Source organism: Sorex fumeus, unplaced genomic scaffold (genome assembly GCF_029834395.1).
Source record: "Sorex fumeus unplaced genomic scaffold, SorFum_2.1 ptg000079l, whole genome shotgun sequence".
NCBI classification, from domain to species: domain Eukaryota; kingdom Metazoa; phylum Chordata; class Mammalia; order Eulipotyphla; family Soricidae; genus Sorex; species Sorex fumeus.
The window spans coordinates 7,649,257-7,669,329 of NW_026606136.1; the positions used below are offsets into that span (position 1 = coordinate 7,649,257).

Here is a 20,073-nt window from a genome sequence, read left to right on the forward strand (position 1 = left end):
TCAGGGATGGGCTTCACACGTCTTCGGGGCTGGCTTTGGCTGTGGTGAGAGCACAGACGTGACTCTGGCAAGGAGCTGGCCGGGAAAGGGGCAGCCTGGATGGGGGTGGGGGGTGTCTGCCCGAGCACAGTGTGCTTCTGAGCGAAGGTGGGACGTGCCCAGCCCCGGAGCACGGGGCTGGCTGCTGCCCCTCTGTGGCCCCGAAAGGACCCTCCAGCCTGCCTCCCCGCTAGCACTGGCCTTGGGACGTCTCGCGAGGCTGTGGGGCAGATGGGGGCGGGTGCTGGGCGGCAGCCCCCACCGCTCCTCCCGTGTGCCCTTGTAGGGGCCGCTCAGCCTGTGGTTGGCCCCCGCTCACGGGACCGGCCGATGGGGCGAGGACGCGGAGGCCCTCCCTGCGCGCGCGTCCCACGATGGGACCGGCAGGAAGCGCCCGCCCGCTTCCCCGTGGCCTGGACGCGCTGCTGTGCCCCGTCCCCCCGGACTGCAGGTCCTTCCTCCCACGCGGGTGTGACCCTGGCATCCTGCCGTGGCCCCCAGAGGGGAGCTGGGCGCATCTGTCTCCGCGGCGGCGTGGCCTCTCGCCCTTCCTTGCCCAGACCCTCTCCCGTTCCCCCGCAGCCTCCCGACACTTGGGCTCTTTTCTCTTCCATTTTCAGACACAAGTTTTTGCTTCGTGACGCGTGGGCGACGTTTCCCTCCTAAACTGTGGTGCTCAGCGTTAGTTCGGGTCCCCGCCGACCCCCGCCCGCCGTCCTTGGAGACACTCCTACTCTCTTTGCCCATTTTTACGTCAGGCTTGGCTTCTTCCTTCTTGTTACTCAGTTACGGGGTCTCCTGTTGGGGTTGTTAGCCCGTTACCGGCTGTGCCCCGCTGTAATCTCCATTCATTCCCTGTCGCCGTTTCACTGTGCTGTTCTCTTGGCTGTTTGGAGGGGGAAAGATAGTCTAGTTCGATCCTGTGCGCCTTGTTCACTCTCGTTTCTGTTCCTTTTCTGTTGTTATCGATTTCGTTTCCAAGAATGGTCAGCACTGGGCTGGACGATGGCCCTGAGCGCAGCCAGCCTGCGTTTGCCCCAGCACCCCACACGGTCAGCCCCGCGCCCCCAAGGCCCCCGGCACAGCTGAGAGGGGCCCAGAGTCCCAGAAAAAGGAGGAGGAGCCGCGTCGTGACAGTGTCCGCCGTCTTCTGTGCGGAGCCTTCAGTCTAGCGCGTCCATCTTTCTTGTCCTGAGTTGACTTTTGTGTAGCGGGTAACTTACGGGTTCAGTTTTATGTTTCGCCGTGTGAACTTCTGGTTTTCTTGGTGCCATTTGGTCAATTCTTCCCCTGCTCCTTGGTTGAGAGCTTGTTTCTGGGCTCTTGGGTTGCAGTGTCGTGTGTGTCTGTCCTGCCATGTTGAGTCGATAGCTGTCACACTGTCGACTGTTGCAAAATCAGGAATTTGGACCAGGGTCAGCTGCATTCGGGTGGTGTGAATCCTGCACCTTTTCCTATCTCAATCTACCTTGTTCAGTTATCTTTAAAAATTGGGCTAAGGGGCCGGAGCGATAGCACAGCAGGTAGGGCTTTTGCCTTGCAAGCGGCCAACATGGCCAACCCGAGTTCGATTCCTCCGCCCCTCTCGGAGAGCCCGGCAAGCTACCGAGAGTATCTCGCCCACACAGCAGAGCCTGGCAAGCCACCCGTGACGTATTCGATATGCCAAACATAGTAACGAGTCTCACAATGTTACTGGGCTCAAGCAAATCGATGAGCAACGGGAAGACGGTGACAGTGACAGCCATAGATATAACATAGAAATGACAGGGGTTGGCAGGGGGTGGGTGACACTCTTGGGATCAGCGACCGTCATCAGAGAGTTGAAGGCAAAACCACTGAGGTCTTACTTGAAAGCACCCACCTGACATGTCAGAGGTGACAGTGGGATGAAATCAAACCCAAGGCCAAATATCGCTGCTTGAAAGTCGTCATTGAGGGGCTTCTGGGACCCCGTGAGGCATCAGGACACAGAGGGGACCAGGCCCGCTGCCCTCGAGCTGAGCTCCTCAGCTGCGGGACACGTGTCACAGAGCCGAGGGTTGGGCTCGGGAACGACGGACCGCAGAGCACGGCTTCACACGGTGGCCCGCGGTCCCGAGTCAGCCAGGGGATGAGTTGCCCACGGTGCAATCCTGGTGTGCGGGGGTGATGGGTGGCAGCAGGCAAGGAGGCCCTGCCCAGCGGGGACCGGGTGCCCACGCGACCCAGACGCCCGGCCCTGCGGCTCTGCCGGGAAGGTCCTCGCTCTCTCCCCTGCCTCCCCCTCCCAGCTTGTCCTCTCGCTTTGAGGATGATCCTTGTCCCCTGCCCCGGTGCCTTCCCTGGGCCCACAGTGGCCACCAGACCCTCCTGGGCATCCTGCAGCCCCGGCCGGGGAAAGGGCCCGTACAGCCGAGGGTGGACAGAGCCACAGCCGAGCTTCGAAGGCGGCGGGAACCCCATGCAACTGTATTCGTGGGTGTTTCACTGCTTCGGACTTGGAATTTTCTTTCTTCTTGTTCTTTTTCATTTTAAGTAGGACTTGCTACGTTTTGTCATTGAGCTTTATGAGTGCTCTTTACGTCTTGGGAATGGTGTTGGGGAAAAACTGGACAGCCACAGGAAAAAAGAAATCCTTATCTCGCAGCATTCAGAAAATGTAATTTGAATTAAATTAGAGACCTCAGGATTTGACCCGAATCCGTTGAGGAGAACCTGCGCAGAACTGTCCAGGATTTGTCCAGGACCTCTGTGGTGTCTTGAGCGGTTTGATTCCAGTGGCACTGGAGTACTGTCCTCCCGTTGTTCATCGATTTGCTCAAGCAAGCACCGGTGACGTCTCCATTGTGAGACTTGTTGTGGCTGTTTTTGGCACATTGAACACGCCACGGGGAGCTTGCCAGGCTCTGCTGTGCGGGCAGGATACTCTCGGTAGCTTGCCGGGTTCTCCAAGAGGGGCGGAGGAATGGAACCCGGGTTGGAGGTGTGCAATCAAACGCCCTGCCCGCTGTGCTATCGCTCCAGCCTGGCCCCAGTAATCAGAACTTTAACCGTGGAAGTGAACTTTGAAGAGAATCCTGGTTCGGTGATTTTTATCTGGAACTTTGGAGCATAAAACTTTCCTATTCTTCCTTCGGAAATCTTTGATTTTGTACTGATTTGATGGTAGACATTAAGAATCTGGCATCCCGTTTTTTCCTTGCAACTGTGACGGGGATGTGTGCGGGTCAGAGGGCTCCTGCCTAAGGAACATTCCCAGCAGGCAGATGCCGGGTCGGCAGTCTCAAGGCTTGCAGTGAGGGGCTCCGGCTGAGGCTGCGGGTAGAGCTTTCTCTTTGCACTTGGCTGCTGATAACGCCTGAGCCAGACTCTCCACTGCATTCGGTGCCTTAAGGCCAGAGTTAGTTATGCGGAACGGCTCTCTTCTCTGTGCTCGGTCGGGTTCTGCCGTATGCATGGGCTGCAGTCTGTCTCGACCAGTGTCTGTTCGGAGCCACGGCACGTGGCACTGTCAGAGCATCGCCACATCCTCTGAAGAACTCGGGCAGCCAGGGAGCAGGGAGCCGTCACTGGCCATGCCCCCGGAGGCCAGCTGAGTTCTGGCCCGCATGCCAACCCCCCTGGGCATGTGGTCTCCTGGCCATTGCCCCGCTGAGTGTGGACGCGACCACACAGGGGCACTTGTGGGGTACCAGGGTTCATCGCCTGACTCTAGGAGAACCTTCCTTTCTTGCTGAACTTCTCTTCGCGTTTTGTATTAAAGGCAGGGGGGTCTGTACTGAGTTATATTCTAGTACCAGCAGAGTGCCCGCGGAACACTTTGTGTCCCGTGCCAGCCTCAGCATTTTATTTGTTTAGTTTTGGAGTTTTGGGGCCGCCCCAGCTGTGCTCAGGGCTTAACTCCGGACTCTGTGCTGAGGATCACGCTTGACAGTGCTCGGGGGACCCTGTGGGTGCCGGAAATGGAACCCGGGTCAGGCCTGGGCACGGCCGGTGCCTTCCCTGCTGGACTGTCACTCCGGCCCTCCTCTCGGCATTTTATACAGGTGATCTCGTTCAGTCCTGCCAGTACCTGTAGGGGCCCAGTGGCGGTGCCTTTATCCCTGATCACAGGAAGGGAATGGCTCAGAGGGCTTGTCCAGGTCGTTTCCTAAGGGGCAGAGTTGGGATTTGAGTCCAGAGTGGGCCCAGAGCAGATGCTATAATCACTGTGCTTTATTCTGAATAATGGAGCCCGAGGGCCCGATCCTTGCACACCTGACCCAGCCCGCCTGTGTCTTGTTGCAGGGGAAGACTTCGCGGTGGTGCAGCAGGAGATCATCATGATGAAGGACTGCAAGCACGCCAACATCGTGGCCTACTTCGGGAGCTATCTCAGGTACCGTGTTCCTGCCCCCTCTGGCCCCGGAGCAGGCCTCGGCGGGCTGTGTGCCGGGCGGCGGCCATCCCTTCCGCGTGGGCTCCCGTCGGGGGTGGTCTGGGCGAGGAGGCCTGGCAGAGGGTCTCGGTGCTGGTGTCCCACGGGCAGAGCCTGGGCCGCTTCCTCTGGCCTCTCGTCTCCACCAGCAGTTGTTTCTAAACGGCAGGAGTGTCTGCTAGACTGTTTCAGGAAAAGCAGCTTTCCTGCTTCCGGCGCTGTGTTGCGTTACCCCTGCGTTCGTGTCCGAGGAGCGGAGGCCGTGGATGGTTGGGTTCCCTCCTGCCCCCAGTCCCAGGTGGACTGTGACTCCCCTTCCCTTGCTCCCGTCTCTGTCCCTGCTCCCGGCGCTGCCTCTGCCCGTGCTTCCAGACAGGCGAGGAACGTTCGCTTAGTATGCAAAGCTCTGGTGTTGTTGGGCAGCTCCGTTCCTGCATGACCTGGTGGCGAGACGCCTGGGAGAGTGGGCGTCGGCCCAGCTTCTCTCCACCGGGACTGAACACACCCCGGCCCCCTCCAGGAAGGCGAGTGGGGAAAGCCCCGGGGGATCTAATGGCCAGAGGGACCTGGAGCCCCCGCGTTCGTAAAGGACAGGGGGCTCTCAGGAGGGAGCCCCAGACAGCAAGAGCGCCCGACGGTCTTGAGCACGCCAAGCTGATGAAGACGAAGCCCTCACAAGAGGATAATGAGGTTCAGGACTCTGGGTGCGAAGGTGGCGGAGAGCAGGGAAGCAGGAACCGTTAGTGCAAAGCACCGGCCAGGGACTCAAGGAGCAGGATGGGAGCTCCGGAGAGGAGCCCTCGGGAGGGGCTCGGGAAGGGGATGCCCTGCGGAGCCTGAGCACAGGGCGCGAGAGGGCCACGCCCCAGAGGCCTCTGGACGAACCCCCGCCCGCTCACCACGGCCACGAGGAGAAACCGCCTCTGCGCGGGCCTCGGCCCAGTTTTGGCGGGCCCAGTGTGTCGGCTTTATAGGACCGTCTCTGCTGAAATGCGCAGGGACGGTCTCGCCTCGGCGTCCGAGGGCTGGGGGCCAGCAGGCCGGCCGTGGGTGCTGTGTGCACGCAGGCCCCGGGTCAGCCTCTGCCCGGCCCACAGAGCTGGAGGGCTCTTCCCTGGCGCCCCTGTGCTGGGGGCCAGCGCAGCTCCGCCCTTTCCTGAAAAGCTGCCCGGGCGCCGGGCAAGGATGCGAAGGGCACGGTTCATCTCCCCATCGGTGCTCGCTGAGGGTCCCCCAGAAGGTGCTCCAGACGCTCTTCGCCACGCAGTCACCACTGGTGCGGGCAGGCGTTTGCTGCTGCCTTGGGAGCCGCGTCCTGCCCGCCAGCCGCCTGCTGAGGCCGTGAGCGACCAAGACAAGACGGGGGCTCGCTCCTTCAGCGTGACTGATTGTGACTGTGTGAGAGGGAGGCTGCCGAGAGAGAGAGAATGAGCACCCGTCCCTGACAGGAAACCAGAAAGGAGTCTGGTCAGTCTAGGCACACTTGGAAAGTTGACCCTTTGCTTGCTCGCTGACAAATAAGCCAAGATGTGCTTTGAGGTCGTGTCACCATGCTGTCAGCACGGTCTTCAGTCCTGTTTCCAGTGTGGGCCTTTCTTCTTGGTGGCGCCTGGGATCGAACCAAGACCTCACCCACGCGAGACAGTGCTCACCCAGGGCACAGCCGCGGCTAACGTGTGTGCTTTGTTAGTGACTTTGACTTTCATGAACTGTGGGGGGCAAACTGGACAGCAGGCCTCAGGGAAGGGGGCACGTTTGACCGAGGAGAATTCTCTCCATCTGGAGTGGCCCCCCGGGCGCGGGGACGGTGTGCAGTTCTGGCCAGAGAGCGAGCCCAGTGCCTGGGGCCCTTGCCTTACGCACGGCCGGCCTGGCTTCCATCCTTCGCCACGTGTGGCCCCCAAGTCCCCCCAGACCATCCCCGAGCGCAGAGCGGGAATAAGCCCTGACAGAGCCAGGTGGGGCCCAAAAAACAAAAGGAAAAAAGTCATTAATTCGCACATAATTTTAAACATGAAAATGTGATCCACTTTTCTCTCTTTCTAGGAGGGATAAACTTTGGATTTGCATGGAGTTTTGTGGAGGTGGTTCTTTACAGGATATTTATCATGGTAAGACAAGTTAGATTTCATAGATAGAAGTCGAGTAGAATTCTTGTTACTTCCCGTGTTAAAGCAATGTTTTGTTATTGTCACTCAGATAATGTAACTGTATTTTAGAGGTGCGGGGGGGACAAGGTCCTTTCTTTATAAGTCAGAAAATCATCCGAAGCTAAATTATTCGCTAACTATAAAGAATGCACATTACATACCATTTCTTCAAAGTTTCAGAATTAGGGGAATTATGCACAAACCTTCTGGCAAATACTAAGTGGACAGACTTCCAGTTGAGGGTTTACTAGTGTCAGTACAAAGACAGTCAACTTCACCCTGTGTGTGAGACGTGTCTGTTGTTCATGAACGCTTTGATACCCGAGCCCGGTTCCTGGTCACCTTTTTATCGGTGTTCGGGGACTGTGAGGGCCGGGCCCCGCCCACCCCAGTGATGGGGAGACTCGCCCTGCCTCCGTCCCTTCCCCTCTCCTCTCCCGGGCCTGCGGGGGGTCTTGGTCAGACTGCAGAGCGCCTCATTCTTTTGCTGGAGATGTGCCTTTTCGACTAATCACTGTCACTGCGTCCCTGTCATCCCGTTGTTCATCGATTTGCTCGAGCGGGCGCCAGTCACGTCTCCATTCGTCCCAGCCCTGAGATTTTAGCAGCCTCTCCTGACTCGTCCTTCCCAACGCTGCCTTATTGGAGGCTCTTTCAGGGTCAGGGGAATGAGGCCCGTTATTGTCACTGTTTTTGGCAGATCGAATACGCCACGGGGAGCTTGCCAGGCTCTGCCGTGCGTCTTTTCTGGTTAATAAGCATAAAATGCCTTTATTATTTTGGGGGGTTCTGCAGCCTGCCAGGAGCCCGTGCCCTGAGTGCGGGTCCCGAGGCTGCGTGTTGCGTGGCCACCCGTGCTGGAAGTGTGGCCGCGCTTCCGAAAGCACGGCATGTGCCTCATCCCCGAATTATTTTTGGTGTCGATCTTATTTTTTTGGAGGAGGCGACTGCTTTATTTTAATTTTTTTAACCGAATCACCATGAGAAACAGTCACAAAGCTGCCCATGGCTGGGCTTCAGTCACACGGTGTTCCAGCACCCGTCCCTTCACCGGTGTGCCCCTCCCACCACCAGCGGTCCCAGTCTCTTCCCCCCATGTCGATTTTAATATAAGAACTGACAAGGGTGTTTTGCTAGTCTTCTTGCTACCTTAGGAATAGGAGTCCAGAGTGAACAAAGTGGGCTTTTCGTTGGCCTTTTGAAGATTGGCAAATGTTGGTTGGAAAGAAGAGGGGAGGGCCGGGCTGCAGGGCGTTTGCTGCCTGCGGCCGCGCCAGGGGATCCCTGAGCACCACCAGGAGCAACAGCCGTGCCGAGCCAGGAGCAAGCCCTGAGCATCGCCAGGCGTGACCCAAAAACAAAAAGTAAAGGAAAAAGTGCGTGCCAGGAGATGAAGCCCCGGTGGGTGGCTCCCCGGGTCAGGTGAGGTGGGGGTCTGCGGGGCCGAGTGGGGCAGAGGCCAGGCCTGGGCGCAGGGCAGCGGTCCCTCTGCCTGACCTGACCCTGGTGGCCTGCCCGGCCCTGCCGTGTGCGGACACACTGTGATCACGAAGTGCTGTGACAGTGAGGGGATAGTCGGCCTGGCTCTGCACTGCGGGCAGGCGCAGTATTCCTGGAAGCTTGTCGTTTTCTGAATATTATTAATGAATCACGCTTTCCCAGTGTTTTCATCTTAGTTTGGACGAGTCTGCTTTCTGTCAGGTGGCTTTCCTTTCTTCCCGCCTGGCTGTCTCCACAAATTCTGCTGTTACTCGCAGACCCACTCACGTTCCTGCCTGTCTCGGCCTCTGCTTCCGGTTGCGGCTGAGGGGCCCCGTGCACAGGCCTGTCCTGGGGAAGCCAGCGGCCACAGAGACGCCCACCGGTGTCCTCCTGTCTGTCGGTGACTTCTGACTCTCTAGCTGGTCTCTCTGTGACCCCTGACCCTCTGCAACTGGTCTGTCTGTGACCCCTGACCCCCTGTAGCTGGTCTCTGTGACCCCTCTGAGGTGGTCTTCGCTCCTCTTTGAAGTTGTCGCTGGTGTTCCGGGACCCACGTGTGGGCTCGCACTTGGACTCTCCCTGTTCTTCCCGTGTGGGCCACGGGCAGCTCTCCACTGGGTGCTGTCCCCCTTCACCCTGGGCTTTCCTTCCAGGTCTCAGCAGGTGGCCACCAAGGCCTCCTCAGAGCCAGGCCTCCTCCGTCCTCCCCCTGGGCCAGACTCAGTGCTCGGACTCTGCAGCTCTGATTAATGTTTGCCCGGTTTTAAATTCTGGTAGACATAATTTTCCTGGGTGCAAATTGTTATTCTGTTTCACAGCCTGTATCCTTTCTGTCTTAGTCCTGTCGGTTTTGTTCCTTCCTTTGCGTCATTAGTTTTTAGATGACACATTTTAGTCTTTCTCAGATTATTTAGTGGTTCTGCCTCATAGATCCGTCTTCGTTGTCCGACTTGGCCAGAGGGTGCTGTAGTTGCCGGAGTACGTGGTCACGGTTGTTCCTGTTCTGTTTAAACCAACAATGGAAGTAAAACAGGATCTGAATTCTGAACGTGCAGGGCTGGTTTCTGCGTCCGCATCAGCAGCGGGATTAGTGGCAGGAAACGGTGTTTGGCGATGCTGTGGGTGGTCTCAGACATGCTGCTGCATTGCCGTGCCTCCCTGGGAGCTTCCCGACTGCTTCCCCAGACCCCCTCCATGGTCACGCTGTTCCGGGGGGCGGCTCTGGTGCCCTGTGCCGTGTATGCCTCAGCCCACAGCCCAGACCTCCTGCCTTCTCTTCCTCCCTCGTCCTGTCCCCTGCTGTGGGAAGGCGTGTGGGGCCGAGGGTTACTTCATATGATGAAGAGAAATTCCTCGCAGGAAAGAGGGTGCTGTAGCATATAACACAGTGCCATGCCCCACCATAGGCAGTCAATAAATGCAAAATTAGTAAAATTAAAAGAAAGAGAAATTCTTTTCTAGTAACTCATTCTTTGAGGCTTTGTTTTAATTTTCACAGGTATGTACAAACTTGATCTGGCATACAAAAATTGTAGAGAATGTTCCTTTTTAAAATTGTTACCGTCTTTTTTTAATTTACCCCTTCTTACTGTCACTGTCCTCCCGTTGCTCATCAATTTGCTCGAGCGGGCCCAGTAACGTCTCCGTCGTGAGACTTGTTACTGTTTTTGGCATATCGAATACGCCATGGGGAGCTTGCCAGGCTCTCCGAGAGGGGCGGAGGAATCGAACCTGGGCCGGCCTTTCCAAGGGGTCATAAAATGGTGTTTCTGTTTCCTTTTCTGCCCTTAATCCGTTCATTCTTCTGTATTATTTTCAAATCTTGAACCCTTAGAAGGGGGCAGGGGGCAGTCATCATGGTCACAGCAGCCGTCTCAGAGCTTAGCAGCTGCCACAGCAGGATCTCCTTGTCAGCCCTGGGGTCAGGAATCAGAGACCGGGTCAGCGGCCCACCTGTCCGCGCCCCTCGCGAGCTTGTGCTGCCGTCTTCTGAGGACCCTGAGGAGCGTCCACTTGGTGGCTGGCGGCAGAGGCTTCGTTCCTGGTGGCTGTGGGCAGGGACGGCCGTGGCTGTGTGTGTGAGAACTCTGTCCAACGGCCACGGCCTGAGACGATGCGATGGCCTGTGACCCCAAGCCTGGAAGCAGCTTCTTTCGTGGGGCAAGAGGGGGCACCTCCCGCCCCCGGGGCCTGTTCCCTGGCAGAGTCTGAGCAGGGCTGGTGCTTGTCTGGCGAACTTCGCTCCGAAGAACGTTAGACCCTGAGCTTAACGGCGCCATGGGTCCCCCCTTCCCACTGAACATTTTTCTGCGTTTACCCTTGTCCTTTCCACTTGCCACTGATCTCGCGGATGGCCAGTGCGTCCTGATTTGTTTCCCGACTGGACCCCTTCAGCTCCAGCACCGGGTTGTTCCACTCGGGACTCGGGGCCCTTTGCTCCGTGGCTGAGTCTGAAGTCTGGCCGCGTGGCGGGGACGCCTGTGGCAGCTGCTCGAGGCAGAGAGGGTCCCAGGCCAGCCCCCCGTCCTCACGCTTGTCCGCCTGCTCTGGCTGAGGCCTCGGCCGTTGGAGGCCTGGCTGGCTGTGGCTGGGCCGGCCTTGTCTTTCCGCGCCCGGGGAGGTGGAGCCCAAGCCCCTCGCCTGCCAGCGTTGGCCTTCCCCGAGAGACCGTTAGAACGTGTTGCTTTTTTAAAATACCGTTGTTGGACAGTGTTCACAAACCTGACCGGACTTGGTTTTTTAACATGAAGTATATTCACGATAGGGGAAAGGGCAAGTTTCAGGGCAGGAATAGGATTTTCTGTGTGTGTGTGTGTGTGTGTGTGTGTGTGTGTGTGTGTGTGTGAACTCTGTCCAACGCCTCTGAAAATTCACCCGGTAGACTATGGGCCAGACTCTTGCTAACTGCTCTTAATTGCATCCCCATGGGGCTCGGAAGAGGCCTCTACTTTGTTTTTTAATTAAGAGACCATGATTTTACAAAGTCGTTCATAATACATTTGTCTCACCTTCCAGCCTTGGCAGGCATAAAGCAAGTTTATTATTTCATATCACTTGCGCCAGCAAAACTTGAAGGAGTGGCAGATGGAATTCCCGGGAAGGAAGGCGATAGAAGTCTGTTTGTGACAGTCACTGTGTGCCCTTAACCTTTCCTAGCCCCGGCCGGGCGTGCCAGGCCCAGTGCCCCAGTGCGGCTTCCTCCTGTCCTGTAAAGAACCTTTTGACACTTCTGAGAGAACTGCTTTCGTGGCTGCGAGTTCCCTGGACCGTTGCCTGCCCCCGAGGCTCTGTCTGGTCCCTCAGACAGAGGGCCGGGTGCTCGTGGTGAGGTGCTCAGTCCACACTGTGTCCGTCCCCACTCCTGGCTTGGAGAGTCCCAGTTGATGAACCTGCTGTGAATCTTTGTGGCCGTCCTTCCTGTGTCAGCTCCTTTCCCGATCGTGCTACTTTCCGTTCTCTGTCTCTTCTTTGGCTTTTGTCCTTCCGAGTGCAGCGCGGTGTGTCTTGGGGTTTTCTAGTTGAGTCTCTTCTCGCTGGGACTCTTCAAGTGTCTTGGATCTCAGTGCCTGTATTCCTCAGCTCTGGGAAATTCCCACCGATAAGCTCTAACTGCTGTTTCTTCCTCACGTTGGCCTTCCTGTTCTTCCAGGGCTCTGAGGATTCTTAAATTGTTCCTCTTGAGCTGGCCCCGTAGTTCTCTGGGATGCTGTTTTGTTTCTTTCCAGACGGTTTTCCATCTTCTGTCTCCTGCGTTTTCTCCTTCTCTTCCTGGACGCCTTGATCTTTGGTCCATCAGTTCTTCCCTTCGGCGCTTGTGGGCTTTTCGTGTCCCCTCCCATGTTCTTCATTTCCGATAGTGGTTTCATTTCTCCTCTCGTACTTCCTTGTGCTGTGCTGACTGCCCGCACTTGTCATTTCTTTGAGCTGAATGTCCTGTCGCGGTGTCCCGGGACACTGTTCTTCTCACGGAGCCTGGGGGGCTTTCTGGTGTCCTTGCTGGGCTGCGGTGAGTCTCTGTGGTTAGGCGCCTTGGAGGGTGCGGAGGGATTAGGTGGGGGTTGCCCCCTTTCTTCTCTGCCCCTCTCTTCTTTTCCCTGGATGCCGGGAGGTGTAACTCGGAGCAGCATGGGTCTGCCGAGTGGAGCAGCCGCATGGCCACGTGTCTCCATCCCGAGGAGGCCCGGGTGTCCCCAGAGGCAGCCTCGCCTGCAGCGCCGGGCAGAGTTGCAGGAGCTGGAGCGGGCGCCCCTCGGAGTCAAGGCTGTCGCTTTTCAGAGATGCTGCTGGGGGCCGGAGCCAGTCCCGCCTCTCGGCTCAGCAGGGTCGGGACGGCCCCTGCTCTCACCCCCAGCAGCCGAATACACATTCTCCAGGGCACATGGGACATTCTCCAACAGAAACCACACTCTGGGCCGCGAAGCATGCCTCCATCCAGTTAAGAGAATAGAAATGAAAAATGTCGACTCGTGCTCAGTGCATGGCCACAGTGCATTGAAAAAGAAGTCGGTGTTGGTCACACACAGAAGTAGCATCAAGTCAAACACCTAGAAGCTGAACAGCTCACTGCTGAGCAACCAGTGGGTTCGAGAGGAAGCCAAAGATCCCTAGGAGCAAGTGAGGAGGAGTCCGAGCGAGTGGTAGCCCTGCAGACATGCGTCAGGAGGGAAGAAAGACCCAGGTAAGTGACTTGACTTCCAGCCCAAGATCTTGGGAAATGACCAACGAAAGGAGCCCAGACCGGGCAGGAGGAAGGAAATAACGAAACTGAGAGCAGAAGCTGAGGAGCTAGAATTCAAAAGAACGGTCCGAAAGATCAACAAAGCCAAGAGCTGGTCCTTTGGAAAAATAAACAAGATCAATTAACCAGAGCAGGACTCCCAAAGAGAGCAAGAGAACCCTAATAAACCAAGTCAGGAGTGAAAGGGGGGAATAACGCCCGAAAGCAAAAAAATTCAAAGGATCACCAGATATTACTTGAAGAGTCTGTGTTCCACACAACAGGGAAACCTAGAAGAAATGGATAAGTTCCTGGATTCCAGCATCTGCCCAAGGCTGAACCAGGAATATTTGGAATCCCTGAACAGATCTATCACTTACGAGGAAGTTGAAATGGTGATCAAGAGCCTTCCCAAAAACAAAAGCCCAGACCCAGATTCTTTTAAACCTTTAGGGAACTGACTACTGTCAATCCTTTTCAAGCTTTTCCTGGAAATCCAAGGAGCAGAAACACTCCTAGTTTCTGTGAGGAAAATATCATCTTGATACCAAAAGCAGAGACAACACAGGAAAGGAGAATTACCGGCCGATATCCCCGACGAGCACAGATGCAAAGAGCCTCAACAAAATACTAGCAAAGAGAATCCAGCAACTCATCAAAAGATCTTACACCACAACCAGGTAGGATTCATCCTGGGGATGCAAGGCTGAATTAACGTTAGTTCACAAGTCATTCAGCATCACTGTCCTCCCGTTGTTCATCGATTTGCTCGAGCAGGCCCAGGAACGTTGTGAGACTTGTTGTTGCTGCGTTTGGCATATTGAATACGTCACGGGGAGCTTGCCAGGTTTTGCCGTGTGGGCGAGATACTCTTGGTAGCTTGCCGGGCAATCTGAGAGGGGCGGAGGAATCGAACTCGGGTTGACTGGGTCGGCCGCGTGCAAGGCAAACACCCTACTCGCTGTGCTGTCGCTCAGCCCACAATACACCATCAATAAAAATAACCATATGATCTTATCAGTAGATGCAGAGAAAGTATTTGACAAGATCCAGCACCCGTTCGTGATTAAAAACTTGCTATTAAATGGGAATTGGAATTAATTACTTAAATGGGAATTATAGTCTTATTATACTCCTATTCAGTATAATACTTGTCATAATAGTTAGGCAGGAAAAGATACCCAGGGCATCCAGATAGGAACGGAAGAAGTCAAACCTTCACTATTTGCAGAAGACGTTATACTTAGAAAATCCTAAAGGCTGCAAAGAAGTGCCTGAAAAAAATAGATTTGTATAGTAAAGTGGCAGGTTACAAAATCAGTACCCCAAAGTCTCTGGCTTTCCCATCCACAAATAGTGAAAGAGAAGAAAGAGATATTTTTACAAAGACAATCTTGTTCACAATGTGCCTCAGAAAACCAACTGCCTCAGTCAGCTTAGTTAAAGAGGTGAAGTGTAGAATAACATTGGTTTGTCCTTTCTGCCTTGCCACAGGGAACTTAATTTTATTGGGTTGCTCCCGTCACAGTGCTCCTGAGACACGCCCACTCCTGTGTTTATCTGTAACCTCTCTCTCGGTGCTCTGCTTCCCCAGCCAGTCAGTCACCTTTATCTCCTAATCAGACTTCGTTAACTTGTAAATACTGCTTTTCTCTTCCTCCGTCCTTTGCCTGGTTTGCTTTAGAGCAATGTCTTTTTGCATAGACTGTGCTTTTGTAACTCGGGACTTCATTGACTCCGAATAATCTTCACTCCTGGGCATCTGTTTTCTCAACGCGGGCCTCAGTTGCCCTTCCTTTCTAGCACCCCAAAAGCAAGGTCCCGACGAGGGACTGGATGGACCCGGGCAAGCCGCGAGCTACCCTGGCACCATAATACCTAACTGTAAGTTAAGAGCACGGTCGTGTATGCCACAGACTCTGTCATGATCCCCAAAGTAACAACTAGATTAGGACCCTGCTAGGGTTAGGAAAGGTTAATCTGGCCTGAGCACTGTCGTCTGAGATCTATAGTGAGATATCCCCAGGAAAGCCACCCTACAAACTTAATATATCTCTTGCTGTGTCCATACAAAATAACTAATATTAAGAAGTAGAATTAAGATGTTAATTAAGTTATTGGACGAAGGAGCAGAGAAAAACCCCTGAGTGGCATTTTGTCCTTGGGCTGATCCCCTGGCTGCAGGCGATCTTGACGGGCTTTGATATGTCAACTGGGGAGTTGGAGAGAGGCTAGAGAGAAACTGAGGAGGCTGCCGGGAGGCAGTGGAGGAGACGGGAATGAGGGCCTGAGTGAAGAGGAAGAGGCGTGTGGGGAGAATGGAATGAACGGCTGCTGATAACCAACCAGCCTGGCCCGCGTTCCTCCTCCGTCCGCCCATGGGATCAGCCGTCCCAGGCGGGGAAGTGGCGAGACCACCGAACACTGACAGGGAGAGAGCGCCGTGGGATTCCTAGTTGTTTGGTGATGATACAGTGAAGGATCTGTACAAATAAAACTATAAAACACTATTTCAGTAAATAAAAGGGGACACAAGGAAATGGAGACACATCCCCTGCTCATGGATCAAGAGGATTAACATTGTCAAAATGGTAATACGCCCCAAATATAGAGGTCCAATGCGGTCTCTATAAAGGTACCCATGGCATTTTTCGAAGAAATAGACGGAACGTTTCTGAACTTCATGTGGAGCAATGAACCTCCACGGATAGCTCAAGCTGTCCTTGGGGGAAAGAAGATGGGAGGCATCCCCCCCTCCCGCCCCCAACTTAACTGTACTGCAAAGCAGTAGCAATCAAAACAGCATGGCATTGGAATCAAGACAGACCCACAGGCCCGTGGAATGGAGTTGAGTATCCTGATACAGACCCTCAAATATGTGATCATTTAATCTTTGGTAAAGGAGCAAGATACATGAGGTGGAGCAAGGAAAGCCTCTTCAACGAGTGCTGGGAAAACTGGGCAGCTCCATGTAAAAAACTGAACTCAGACCTCTAAGGCCATGCACAGAGGCCAGATACAAATGGGGCAAAGACCTACCGAGCAAATGGAAACAAAGCAAATGGGACTACGTTAAACATTTATTATTATTATTTTGCTTTTGGGGTCACACCTGGCGATGCACAGGGGTTACTCCTGGCTCTGCACTCAGGAATCGCCCCTGGCGGTGCTCATGGGGTGATTCCCACTGCTCATGGCAGTGCATATGGGATGCTGGGAATCGAACCCGGGTTGGCCGCGTGCGAGGCAAATGCCTTACCCACTGTGCTATCGCTCCAGCCCCTACGTTAAACATTAAAGAAGCATCTGCACCTCAAAAGAAATGGCCAGGGGCTGGAGCGATAGCACAGCGGGTAGGGCGTTTGCCTGCACGTGGCCGACCCGGGTTCGATTCCCAGCATCCCATATGGTCCCCTGAGCACCGCCAAGAGTAACTCCTAAGTGCAGAGCCAGGAGGAACCCCTGTGCATCGCCGGGTGTGACCCAAAATGCAAAAAAAAAGAATGGCCAAATTACAAAGTTAACCCAGGGAATGGGAGAATTTATTTACCCGATGCCCATCTGGTAAGGGGTTCATATCAAAGATATGTGCAGCACTGGTAGAACTTTACAGGAAAAACACATTCAAACCATCAAAGGAATGGGGAGAAGAGATAGACGGAAACCCTCAAAGAGCCAACCAGATGGCCAAAAGGCATTCGAGAATGTCTCTGTGTCTCTGCCATCAGGGAGGCGCAGGTCAAGACCGCATTGAGATACCATCTCACACCAGAGACCGGCACACGTCAGAAGGAACAAGAGCAGCCAGCGCTGGCCCGGATGAGGGGAGAAAGGGACTTCCTTTCCTTGTTGGTGGGAATGCCAGCTGGTCCAGCATCTTAGGGAAACAATATGGACATTCCTCAAAAAACGGCAACTTGCGCTTCAGATGACCCTGCAGTAGCACTTCTGGGACTCTACCGTGGGGGCCCCCAAACGCGGCAGAAGCACCTTCTGCACTCAAATGTGCATTGCAGCACTGTTCACATTGGCCAGAATCTGGAAACGACCCGAGGGCCCGAGAACAGACGACAGGGGAAAGAAACTGGCACATCTGCACCGCGGAATGCTGCTCCGCTGTTCGGGCGAGTGAAGCCAGAAATCTGCTTCCGCCTGCTGTCCTTACCGGGCAGGGGAGACGCCACGGTCTGGAGGCTGGTTTTCCCAGGCCGAGGCGGATCCATCGCACTCCGCAATTGCCGACCCCGCAGTTTGGAACCCCCCCAAGTGTTGGAAACTCGGCTGCAGAACTTGTGGCAGTGGGGGGACTCGTTCACGCTCTCCCCTGAGGGGAGAAAGAGAAGACTGCTGGGTGAAGTGAGCCAGAAGGAGAGGGACAGGCATAGGATGACCACTCACTTGTGGGGTATGTACACACACACACAGTATGAGACCGTCCCCCGAGGCTGATTGGAAGCTTGCCGTGAGTGGAGGGCGGCAGGGGGTGGAGGCCAGTCAGGACCGAGACAAGTCCGCTATGGCCTGATAGTCGCAAATGGTCATCCTGGACAAGAACAGTGCTGAGAAGAGGCCAAGGGGTGTAGGGGATAACCTGTCAGTAACAGCATCGCAAACCGTAATGCCTGGGCTGGGAGGGGACCGGGAACACTGGTGGCGAGGAGTGTGCACTGGTGCAGGGACGGGTGTCTGAACACTGTGACTGAAACCCAACAGTGAACAGCTTTGCAGTTGGGCAAAAAAAGAACCCAGGTGCCCGAACCCCGTAACTTTCTGACCTCCCAGAGTTCCTTATCCACTGGATTCATTTTTAGTAATGGATTTACTAATTTTAACTACAAAGAGCTAATAATCGTAGAGGAACTTGTGGGTTTTTTTGGTTTGGTAACCTTAATACATATTACGTGTCAGTTTTTTAAAGAGCTGTAATAAAAACCAGCTCAAGCTCCAGGAGCATGAGAGATCGTTCGGGGATATATCACTCGCCTTGCCGCCGAGAACCAGTTTGATCGCCTCACCACACCTTGCTCCCCCAGGCACCGCCAGGGACGGTTCTCGAGCACAGAGCCAGGAGTCACAGTGCCCACCCTCCCCTCCGCCAGAGAGCCAGACCTCTTCGCCTGCATCAGCGTTTCAGGGCTGACACTGAACAGCCTTTCCATGCTTCGGGAGACACGAGATGTGAAAAACGGGACTTTTGCTCCCACGGGGCTTAAAGTACAGAGGAATCGTTTGGGTAGATCAAGTCTGTTACCCTGTGGAATGTGTGACATTTACAAGAAATGCTTGGACTGAGTTTTGCGGTTCTTCCCTTCTCTTGCAGTCACGGGCCCTCTGTCAGAGATGCAGATCGCCTACGTCAGCAGGGAGACACTACAGGTGAGTCCACTGCTAGGAAAAATCACGCGTTTTGTGAGGCTAAGTGCCCGTTGTGCATTGCTGTTCAGCGCGGATTCCGTATTCTAGCTTGATAAATTCTTGGGTCTTATTCCCTTTTAATTTAAGTCAGTTTATGTTTGCACATTAACGCCTTAGAACCTCAGTGCTGGATGACCTTCTAAAAACTAGGCACTGTGGATTTACTGTGTATACATTTTCTTCTTATTCTTATCTGCTCTTCATGTCACAGAAGTGCTTGAAAAATAATAGGCAGGATTGTGGAAATGGAAACTCACTGACACAAACTGGACTTTTTTTTAAATTCAAAACTAGCTGCAGAAATTGGTGGAAATTCTTTCTCTTGGTAAATATAGTGCTCCTAGGTGAATTTGCCATTTTTTTAATTGGAACCATAGATTTTTAAAGATGATTTCTTTTGGTTATTTTAGTCAGATGTTTCCTGTCAGATTTGCTGTAATGAATAAAAACAGAGCATAGCTGTTCCTGAAGTTTCAAAATGTGCTTTCTCGTAAAATTTCTTTTTCTTTTTTTTTTTTAACTTCCAGGGGTTATACTATCTTCACAGTAAAGGAAAAATGCACAGAGACATAAAGGTACAAATCATCTGTTTCATCATATTGGTCCTCTCCTCATTTTAAACACATTATCAAACGGTCAAGAAAAATTATCTTACTATATTTGATGAGTTTATTATCTGAAACCTGTTACTATAATAAAATTGAGTGATACTCTTAAGGCTTTTATTAATTTTTAAATATTGGCTACATTGAAGTGAAACTGACAGGCCCTAAAACTCATCCTCTGAGGTGTAGCAGAGATGGTTCGTGGGCTGCGGGTGAGCTTGCATGTGGGGGGCCCAGGCCTGTCCCTGTGCCTCACGCTCCCCGAGAGTAGCCTCTCGGCACCCCGGGTGTGGCCCCAGCAAAACTGTTCAGTTGTGCGTTACTGTTCAGTAACTCACTTTGGATTTGTGGTTATGGATTTGTAAGACGCAGATTAAGTGCAGGCTGGGTCAAGCGACCCTTCTGGGGCTTGCGTGCCGGACAGTACGCGTGCGTGGGAGAGCGGACACAGGCTCCGGCCTCGCCGCAGACCCGGGCGTGGTGTGGCCCGCGCCTGCGTGACTGTTTCTGTCCTCCTGTTTCTCGTCCCGTCACGGAGCTTCCTTCCTGCTGGCCTGGCTGGGACTTCCTCCAGCAGAGACTCCCTGTCCTGTGCTCGCAGGCGGGTCCTGCCCTGGCCGGTCCCTCATCTCCCCTGAGCGCAGCGCTCACAAGGGCACCCAGAGCTTGGGGTGGGGGTGGCAGTCCCCTGAGGACACGCGCCCCAGAGAAGGGTCTGGACAGACAGAGCAGCTGGAGGGGCCTTGGCCCAGACTCTGAGGCTGGACCTTCCTGCCCGAGAGAAGGACCCTCCTCTGTCGGGCTTGGTGTGGGCGTCAGACGGGCCTGCTTGCTGGGCTGCTCCTCCCCGTGACCGTTTCCGGCCCTGTGTGAGTTCTGGGACCCGCCACTCATCTGCTCGGCCGTGCCTGGTCCGGCCCGCTTCTCCCTGGCCGGTCTCTCCCTCTCCTCGTTCTTTTCTGGCCACACGCACGCTGCTGCTCTGGGGCATGTCGGCGCATTCTGGGCTTGCTGGAATGTTCTCTCCCGGGGGGGCCGAGGCTCTGCCCCCTCTCACACGCTCCTCTCACACCCCTCTGCCCTGCCTACCTGTCGGCACAGCTCTTACCTGCCCCCCGGCGTCATTTGCTGCTTCATTCGTGTGTGTGTGTGTGTGTGTGCGCGCGTGCGCGCGCGTGTGTGTTGTGTGTTCATTTTTAGATTTTCTTTCCCCCACTTGGCTGTGAACTCTGAGAGCTGGGACTAGTGACTATCTAACCCCAAAGT

General features: G+C 54.6%; 1 protein-coding gene and 1 non-coding gene across 3 annotated transcripts in view; both read left to right on the forward strand.

The window, feature by feature from the left end:
• The window catches only part of MAP4K3 (mitogen-activated protein kinase kinase kinase kinase 3), a 135,426-nt gene that overhangs the window by 50,568 nt on the left and 64,785 nt on the right, over window positions 1-20,073 (forward strand). For both annotated transcript variants that reach the window (XM_056130572.1, XM_056130573.1), the window contains exons 3-6: window positions 4,309-4,399; window positions 6,485-6,549; window positions 18,108-18,163; window positions 18,730-18,777. In XM_056130572.1, coding sequence (XP_055986547.1) covers window positions 4,309-4,399; window positions 6,485-6,549; window positions 18,108-18,163; window positions 18,730-18,777 — 260 coding nt within the window. The remainder of the gene's footprint in view (window positions 1-4,308; window positions 4,400-6,484; window positions 6,550-18,107; window positions 18,164-18,729; window positions 18,778-20,073) is intronic.
• On the forward strand, window positions 16,945-17,114 carry LOC130038805 (U1 spliceosomal RNA). The gene has a single exon (XR_008794792.1). It is a non-coding gene; the product is annotated as a U1 spliceosomal RNA (small nuclear RNA).